Raw genomic sequence first — 8,942 nt, forward strand, 5'->3', positions numbered from 1 at the left:
TGTCCTTGATATTTGTGGTTGCTTCTTTATTATATACAATATGCTAAGCCTGCATGCTAGTCCTGTTGACAACAATTTGTGAGCGTGTGTGAGGTTGTCCCTACCCAAGCCTTGTTTAGCTTACACACCCTGACCAACCCTGCCATCCTAGTGTAAACCCTCATGACACGTTTTTACATGTAAGCAAACGGCAATCTATAGAAGTGTCTGAGCTTGCCTTTAGAGTTTTTTTTTTTTTTAAAGAAGTCCAGTTTTACTAGTTTTTAGCCCTAGATGAATTTGAATTTCTACTCTCTATTGTAAAGTGTATAAACAGACAAACTTAAACTATGTTTAAGGGATCAATAAACTTGCTCCCTATACTTCTTTTAAAAAACAGACACATACTAGTAAATTTACTATTTTAGAAAATAAAACTATTTACTCTTTTCCTATATTCCAATTTCACTAACTTTTTGTCAGTAAGAACAGTTATAGTAAAGCAGGTATGATGGAAATTTTTAGTTGTTTTGAATTAGCCAAAGTAGAGAGGACCAAATAAGTAAAAAGCCACAAAAGCTCAGATGGATCTAACATGTATGAACCCACTAATCCCCACACTAGCGTGTGATGAGCTAGATTGGTAAGGGACACAAAGGCAGGAAATGTGCTTTTGTATGAAAATTAGCATCCAACAGCTTTAGGACCAAAACTTTAAATTAAATCTATATGTATTTATACACATCCTCTGAAACAGCATTTATCAGTTAGGTAGTCATTTAGAATCTATAAATATTATAATTTAATTATAATGTGCAGACACACACTCATTCTTCTCTTGATTTGACAATACCTGAAGCATTTTGCATTATCAAGTATGTTTTTTTTTTTTTTGAGAAATGAAGTGTGCTGTTTTAGCTATGCGTCCTTCTCCCCCAGTATTCTCACAGCTTCTTTTGACTGGATTTGGAGGGATCTTGTTATAAAGGGGACAGCTGCTTTTGGAGACCGACTGGTTGCTATGACATGCCAGGGTTGGGTCTGCTTGTAAATAGTGAAAGAAAGGCTTTAAAGCAACCACTAACTGCTACATATTTTTGTTCTCATTGTGCCACTGTAAAGGGGAGATATTCTGGAGGGAGCAAGATGTCTACTAACAATGTTGCTGTGAACAGTGCTGCCACTTATTCTAAAAAATATTGTAACAGAAGTATTTTTGTCTTAAATCTCACAGGCCACAATTGTTCAGGCTTATGTGACAAAAACAGCACAATGTCCACAACCACACCTACATCTAGCAAACCTTAAATACCAATAAGTTATAAAGCCTATTAAATAGTTTACAACCCATCTTCTGTTGTCCTGTGCATTTATTGTCCTGTTCTGTGTATTTATGGCCCCAAATCCTTCTTATTGTCGTCACAGTGTATGTGCACTGTATGTAGTCTAGCGTACTGTTATGTGTTGCCCCATCGTGTTGGAGAAACATTTTGTTTTAATGTATACAAGCAACGCAGAGGAATGACAATAAAACCCACAAGACTTGATCTATGGAGTTTTTACAAGTTTGGTAAAATATAGATATAACGCGACACTGCGTTTTACTCACTCTTTATTATTGTAATGACGACTGTATAAACAAGCGTGAATATATATATTTTATAGACTAGTACCATTTTGTATCATTTAAACTGCAAAATTTTAAACCTTTATCTTTGAGATTGTGGTACAGTCCAAGCGTGGCTTCTGCCTTAGTATTGGCTGAGCTCTTGTTGAAGGCGTGTCCAAGCTGGGCTTGAATCGTTCCGCGGGAAAAAAATCTATTTCTTTCTACGCGGATATTGTTACTTCCTGTTGCACGTAAACGTCAATGAAAGAATATCATTGGATAGTCTTTCACGTGCGCTAATCGCTGATTGGTCACAGGGTGTGCCTGTCACGCATACTTTTTTAAAAGAGCACCGCGGAGGGAAAAAAGCAAACTCGTCTGATTGGACAGATCAGATGTATCGAGCTCGCTGATAGGTCATACCGATTGCCGCTCGTGGGCTGGATATTTTGAACATAAATAAGGGCTAAACTCAGCACTTCTTTTCTCAGAGCAGAATTCGGAAGGAGTCAGAGAGAGTGCTCTCAATGTGGCAGCTCTCTGACAAGAAGAAACAAAGAAAATGACCTTTTAAAATATACTATTCGTTTATTCCGGACTGTTTATTTTGGGCTTCGACGTCATGTGCGGTTTTGCAGCGATTTTCTCTTTCACCCTAAACAATTATTTATGAAACTGGGTGCTAACAAGCGAGCTACCGAGCTAACCCCGGGCTTTTTGTTTGACATTACCGCCTGCAGTCTAACCAAAATTTTAATTTGAATTGCTCTGACACCGCGAGAGTGCATAAATGGAGCTCGGTAAATTTCCAAGCGACTTCAGCCCGGTGAGCCTGGAGCTGGGAGAGGGCCCTGATTCAGTCCCCAGAGTTTCCAGGCCAACTCTGCCCGAGATAGGGCTAAAGGGCTCCCCCTGCATCAAAAACCTCTTCTCCCCTGGAAATACCGCTGTGCTGTCTCCTGTGACCAACCTGACACTCAATATGGACAATCTCGCTGTGCTTGAAGGGTGAGCATTATTGATTTATAACAGCTATTTTATTGTTTTTTTTTTCCTAGCTAGCAGGTCGGGTTAACTAGCTAAAACGCTAGCCTATTTTATTTCCTATTCCAGGACTTGTTCTGTTGTGATTAAACAAAGCGAATGTTGTGTGTGCTAGCGATTCAGTATCTTAACATGTTATAACTCTTTAGGCAATGCGAGACCCCGAAAAGGAAGAAAATGGATAAAAATGTGCCCTTGCTCAAAATTCCATCCTTTGCCTCCGACACTTCTTCAGATGCAGGTGAAGTCCGCCACCCTCTTCACTCTCGTATTAATCAGTTTAATAAATGTATCGAGTCTGTTTTCTCCACGAATGTGAGAAAAGCGTAGTGACGTTTTTTATTTTATTTTAGTATGGCCATGTCACTGTAATTATGGCAAATGCATAGGCTAACTTGCTTCTCCCATCTTGTGTGTTTTAGGATTGGGCATGGACTCTCCCAGCCCTGTGGACTCGGAAGATGCGGAGCAGAAGTGAGTTGTTCTGACTGGCGAATTTCTAGATGTTCTAGAAATTTACATCACAAACTTGCAAAAAGTGCTGTGGTTAATCCAGCTAAACTCGTAACTGCGGTGCAAATTTGCACTGCAATGACATGGTTCTCTTTATTCTAGAAATTTCACTTTTTTGTTCTAACTTTTATTTTTTTATTTTTTTTAATGATTTGTTAGCAGACATTATTTGGAGTAAGCTACATTTACAACTGCACCAAGTCCTCTCAAACCGAGCCTTTAGCAACTACGCAGTGTTCTCCCAGGGCCAACATTCTCCCGCAATTCCTTTTGGCCTTTCTGGATGCTGTTTGGCTACTAATGTTTAGTATTACACTAATATGGCATAGTTGTATACTATACTTAATTTACTTTACATGCTCATTTTCATCACTTTGCTTAATATTTATTCTATGTACTGTTTCATAATATACCCCAAACTGGCATATTTGCATAAAGGCCGGGAACAAAGGACTGTCTATCTTTGTGAATACTAGTTGTCAGCTCTATTGTTCTTGTATTTCATATTTAAAAATGAGATGGTTAGTTTCAGGGATTATACTTGTTGATGGGCCATAAATTCTTTATGTAGATTTATACAACCATAAACCCTTTGTGCTTGGGTGTTGGATTTGATTATTATAGCTTCAATTCTTGCTGTTTATCAATGCATCTGTCTTTTAGAAATATATGTATGTTGTGGCAACTCCATTTGACAACTTATTAACCTTGCTAATTTATAGAAATGGGGTCACTACACCATGGTTTACAAATGTGCTGTAATGAACAATTATATAAAGTGATTGTTTCCTTCCTTAGAGTATGATGTGCCAGATGTTCTATCGTAGTTGCAGCAGTCTGTATTTCTGTAGACATGCAGATGGGCATCTTTTGTTCTAGTCTGAGGTGTGACCAGTTGCTGTTCGTGAAGATTCCTATTCATTCACAGCCCCTTTTGACTAGCAGCTGTTTGCTACTCATACTGTGGTGGTGGGTCCTTTTTTGCACAATGCTCAAGGGGTTTGGGCGTACGGACTGGCACACTCCACAATCTTTTTGAATAGTGGTATGGATAACGTGTGCTAGTCTGGGCTGGTGTAAAGAAAGGAGGCCCCCTACCAACCTGGCTGCACTTAGCTCTCCAATTCTCCCTTTTCCTTTGCTGACAAAGACATGCGCACGCACACACACTCTCTTCCTCCTCCCCCTACAAAGATCCATTCATCCTGTGGCCGGGGGGACTTGCATTAGGGGTTAGTGCCGTGTGGGCATATGGTTGATTAGAGGACCCAGTTCTCCCTCTCCTTATAGGAACTCTTTAGCATACAGGTGGGGATCACAATGCATTTAACCCCCAGTGTGTGGTGAGGGGCCCAGTCTTGGAACGTAAATACGTTGTTGAGTTTCTTTGTGTCCTAATTCTGTGTGTTCTGTTACTTGACAGACTTTGGTCAGGCATACTTCCAACTGTCTCTTTGCTCTCTTTCAGGTTTGAACAGGTCATACAGAATGCTACCAGAGTCATATATGAGTAAGTAAAATGTATGTTTATTTTTTGAGAATAATTTAAACCTTTTATCTGTATGTAATTTACATGTATGGTTTGGTCTTTATAGAAAGATGCCCATTCGCAGGATAAACTCCTTGCCGGTAAGTTTGTCCAGTATTACTAATGGTTTAGTGCTGTTCGGGCTAAGTCAGATGTTTGATAAACCTTGATTTATGCATTATTTGAACAATAGATGATTGTTCATTAAAATTTTTTGACTATAGCTGCAGTTGCTGGGTTACAGTCCCAATCTGAAGGTGAAAGATTCTGACATTCCTCGTTATGGAGTATTTAGTCAGAGCTGCACACTCAACTTGGAAAACAAGGAGAACCTGCATGATGTAAGTCATTGGTGTCGCACATTTGTGAACCTCTCAAGCCTCTCCAGTCTGTTTATCTTTACCTGTTTTCTGTATTAATGTAGACAAGTTTTGAGTTTAAGAAGCCCACTAAGCCCGTTTCTCGCTGTCGACTGCGTTCCACTGGGGATGCAAAGGAAGCTTTTGCTAATCGGCCCAACTCTGCTCCTGCTCTTATGGTATGATTGTTTTGAATTTTAGTTGTCCAGTGTTTGTTCAAAACAATATAGAACATAGTCACTTAATTTTCTTTTTCATCCCTACAGTTTTCTCCTACCTCTTCTAATCAGCTAGCCTCACCAGAAAGTGACAGTCCTTTTACACTGCGACGCACATCTTTTTCCAGCTTCCCTACTGATGATGATGATGGCTTTTTAGACGTACTTGATGATGTAGAGGTGAATAAATGAAGTGCTAACAATGATAAACTAATTGAAAATATAAAATAATAAGTTTTACATTGTGTACATCTTTTGTTTTTCCTCACCCTGATAGACGGACTCTGAAGTACCTACAGGAATGGCCAGTTTGCTTACAGCTCCTCTAGTTGCTGAACAAAGTATGGCTGTGGAAGTCTCGGTATGTTTCAGTCTCTAAATTTTAGTTCCTTTCTATAGGATGGATAAACAGATACCACACTGATTATGCCCATAGCTGACTTGTTGTGTCTGTGGTTGTTGTGTGGTTCACAGCCGGTTCGATGTCGACCACGAGGGCTGTTTCGCTCACCCTCCATGCCAACAGGAGGTCGTGCTCCTCTTAAAAGACCAGATAGGCCCAGAGATGAGAACACTCCTGTACGTGTGAAAAGGAGGAGGAGTGTCGCTGGGTCACATTTCACAACATTGGAGCAGGAGGATCCTTTTCCTCAACAGGTCAGACACACCACTTTTGTGACCATGCCAAATGAGCATATCTGCAAACACGGTTTTGACACTAAACTCCCTCTGTTACAGGTTCAGCGGTCAAAATCGTTTAATCATGCAGAGATGGAGAGAATATTGGACACTGATCCGAGTAATGTAATTGGAGATTTTACCAAGGTAACTGTCTACATCTGCTGTTTAGCTTAAATTTTTTTGTTCATGGGCAGATTTAATATTTAGGTTTTTCCTCTGCCTTCTTCCCCATAGCCTCCTGCTTTGCCCACAGTAGATGGAAAACACCAAGACTTAAAATACATCACTCCAGAAATTGTAAGTAGATATTATGTACTAGTTCTAATTAAAATTTTTAGAGTTGTATACCTTAAGGGTGTGTTCAAGTTTCTTTACCTTTCTTTCTATGTGGTATCAGATGTGTGCAGCAATGAATGGGAAGTATAGTCATGTGGTGGAGAAGCTGTTTATTATTGACTGTCGCTATCCATACGAGTTTGAAGGAGGGCATATCAAGGTGAGTACAGTGGAGTTCTTTGGGTTGACAATAACAGTGTTATTGTTTTGAAGCTGCTAGGAAGGGAGTCCGCAACATGACCTTTAAGCCTGATTTGCCTGTCGCAGATTAATTTGAGCGATTAATGAGCGACTGAGGGGGATTTAATCTTATCTGCTTCTGTGTGCTGCACATTTCACAATTCATGACTTTTGTCTTTGTGTGGAAGAGCAAGAGCAAATTGTATAAAAAAAATATATATAAATAAAAAAAGATTGTGGTGCCTAAAAAAAAATAAATTAATTAAAACCACAACAAAAACTGTGCATCTCCCCAAGCAATCTTTCCTTGACATTTTTAGCATAGATCTTTTAGTCCTGTTTACATACTAAATATGACGGATGAATGGTTGTTTAGGCATTTGGGGTTCAAAAATGAACAATGACGAAAGATTGTATTGTCTCAACCTTATTTGTGATTTCTCATGTAATTTTCACAGTAATCCTGAATTATTGGCATTGAGTTTGTTGACCTTTGTTTTGACAGGGTGCTCTGAACTTGCATCAAGAAGACCAGGTTGAGGACTGCTTCTTTAAACAGCCTGTCCTTTCAAAATGCCCTGAAAAGCGTGTGCTGCTGGTATTCCATTGTGAGTTTTCATCTGAACGCGGCCCACGAATGTGCCGCTTTGTTCGTGAGAGAGACCGTGTTCTCAATGTCTATCCCAATCTCCATTACCCGGAACTTTACATTTTAAAGGGGGGCTACAAGGATTTCTTTCCCCTTCATAAGGTGTGTAAGGGTGTTTAAAATTACTTAATCAAGAAAATGAAATGTTTATTTTAGTTATAATTTAGAGCTCTACTGATTTTTTGCATGTATTTTTACAGATGGAATGTGATCCCCAGGCTTACAGGCCAATGCATCATGAGGACTTTAAAGATGATCTGAGGAAGTTTCGCCTAAAGAGCCGGACGTGGGCTGGAGAACGCAGCAAACGTGACATGTACACCCGTCTTAAAAAGCTCTGAGGCACATGTGCTCACTTTTATATACTGCCTAAACTCGCTCACACACTGTTCACATGATCAGTTATGTGACAATGATGTAATGATATCCAATATTGCTCAGGTCATCTGCCCATGGTCAAAAAGCACGCTTACTGCCTTAGCTCAGTTCTACACACCTGTTCCTTGTCACATGTCCAGTGGATAATTTTTTTTTTTTTTTTTTTTAAACTCCTTTTCTCCCTCAGTCCAGCTAAAGACCTCAAAGCACTTACATTTTAGTGTTTATGGTAGAGAGTGCTCATTTTGTTTTATAATGCAAACTTTTTTTCCCTGCTAATCCGGGTCTGAGCCATTTTATACAGTTAGTTACTACAGTTATGAGAACCAGACAGTGTTGTAATGTCCTTACTCAATTATGTACATTCATGTAATAAGTCACCATGAGTGGTTATTTTAAAGAGGGTTTCTAACTTTTTTGATAGATTTTAACAGATTAGTATGAATGACTAGTGCTGTTTAATTGAGTGTGTGAAAGGCCTGCATTTGGTAAATGCAGTCTGTGGATTCCTTGGCCATTTTGCACTGCCAATTTTATTTTTATTATTCTATTTGCAATGATTATATCCTCATTAAGTCCCCTGTATTTTGAGATTTAATGTGAAGGCAGAAAAAAATTTTAGGAGGTGGGAGCAACTGTCATGGAACCTGTCTGTGATTGCGCTCACTCAGGGGGACAGGCTTGGCTGATTGCTGCAGGTCAGCGTGAGGTGACCTTAATGTTCACCAAAATGCCCAGCAATAAACCTGCATGTGACTTTTTTTTTTTTTTTTTTTTTTAAATTAAATAACATTGTTATAATCCCCTTTTTTCCCCTAAATGCTAATGTTCTGTGTGTAAGATGGTGTATTGAGTCTGCTTTTGTCCATGCATGGCCCTGTGTGAGGTGAGATCTGTTAACTGCAATACCAGTGTGATCTTGGTGGGAGGGGGGGAATAAACTACTTTAAACTATCTGTGCAAATGTTAATGCTTCCTTCATGTGCGATTATGTACCGTTCCAGGTTTTGTGGTTTGTTACTTTTCAAATCCTGCCAGGCTGGTTTTTGGATTTTTAGGCATGTATCCACAAGCATTCCAAACAGTCCTCCTTGGTGAAGGAGTAGCCAGCAGTTTACCCAACACACTGTAGTCTCATCTGGGCCAGTATAAAGCTCTTGGTTTTGGGGGTAAAGAAATGTTAAACGGGCCTTGTGCTTCTCTGGAGCCATCGTATGGCAGCACTACACAGGTTTTGTCTTAAGGGAACTCTTAAATAGATGAGAGTTCTTCACAGGTGTGTCTGAAGTGTTAAGTACCTTAAAGGATGGCAGATAAATAAAGCACTTGCAAATTTAATTATTAATATAATTATTTAAATAAAGTATATTTTAGAAGCCTAATTACATACTGGCACAGAGCTGTAATTACAATTTTTAAGAAACATTTCATTGGAATCGTTTTTTTCTTGACAAATGCAAGCAGTAAA

At 39.2% G+C, this 8,942-nt stretch overlaps 1 protein-coding gene across 1 annotated transcript; it reads left to right on the forward strand.

Annotated features, from left to right (window-relative positions):
* The first annotated feature begins 2,081 nt into the window (after positions 1 to 2,081).
* On the forward strand, positions 2,082 to 8,428 carry cdc25b (cell division cycle 25B). Its single transcript, XM_053501231.1, has 15 exons — positions 2,082 to 2,596; positions 2,782 to 2,873; positions 3,055 to 3,106; positions 4,614 to 4,655; positions 4,741 to 4,774; positions 4,898 to 5,014; positions 5,098 to 5,211; positions 5,299 to 5,430; positions 5,528 to 5,611; positions 5,725 to 5,907; positions 5,989 to 6,075; positions 6,166 to 6,228; positions 6,329 to 6,427; positions 6,953 to 7,198; positions 7,297 to 8,428. Exons 1-15 carry the CDS (start codon positions 2,379 to 2,381, stop codon positions 7,435 to 7,437), a joined length of 1,704 nt encoding a protein of 567 aa, XP_053357206.1. The 5' UTR covers positions 2,082 to 2,378; the 3' UTR covers positions 7,438 to 8,428.
* Positions 8,429 to 8,942: the final 514 nt, after the last annotated feature.

Source organism: Clarias gariepinus, chromosome 8 (assembly GCF_024256425.1).
Source record: "Clarias gariepinus isolate MV-2021 ecotype Netherlands chromosome 8, CGAR_prim_01v2, whole genome shotgun sequence".
NCBI lineage: Eukaryota > Metazoa > Chordata > Actinopteri > Siluriformes > Clariidae > Clarias > Clarias gariepinus.

Excerpts from the sequence above, each read along its gene's own strand:
- cdc25b (XM_053501231.1), top strand. The coding sequence starts at position 2,379 with ATGGAGCTCGGTAAATTTCCAAGCGACTTCAGCCCGGTGAGCCTGGAG. Across the intron at positions 5,212-5,298 it reads ACTCTGCTCCTGCTCTTATG|TTTTCTCCTACCTCTTCTAA; the intron begins GTATGATTGTTT and ends TCATCCCTACAG. Across the intron at positions 5,908-5,988 it reads AGGATCCTTTTCCTCAACAG|GTTCAGCGGTCAAAATCGTT; the intron begins GTCAGACACACC and ends CCTCTGTTACAG.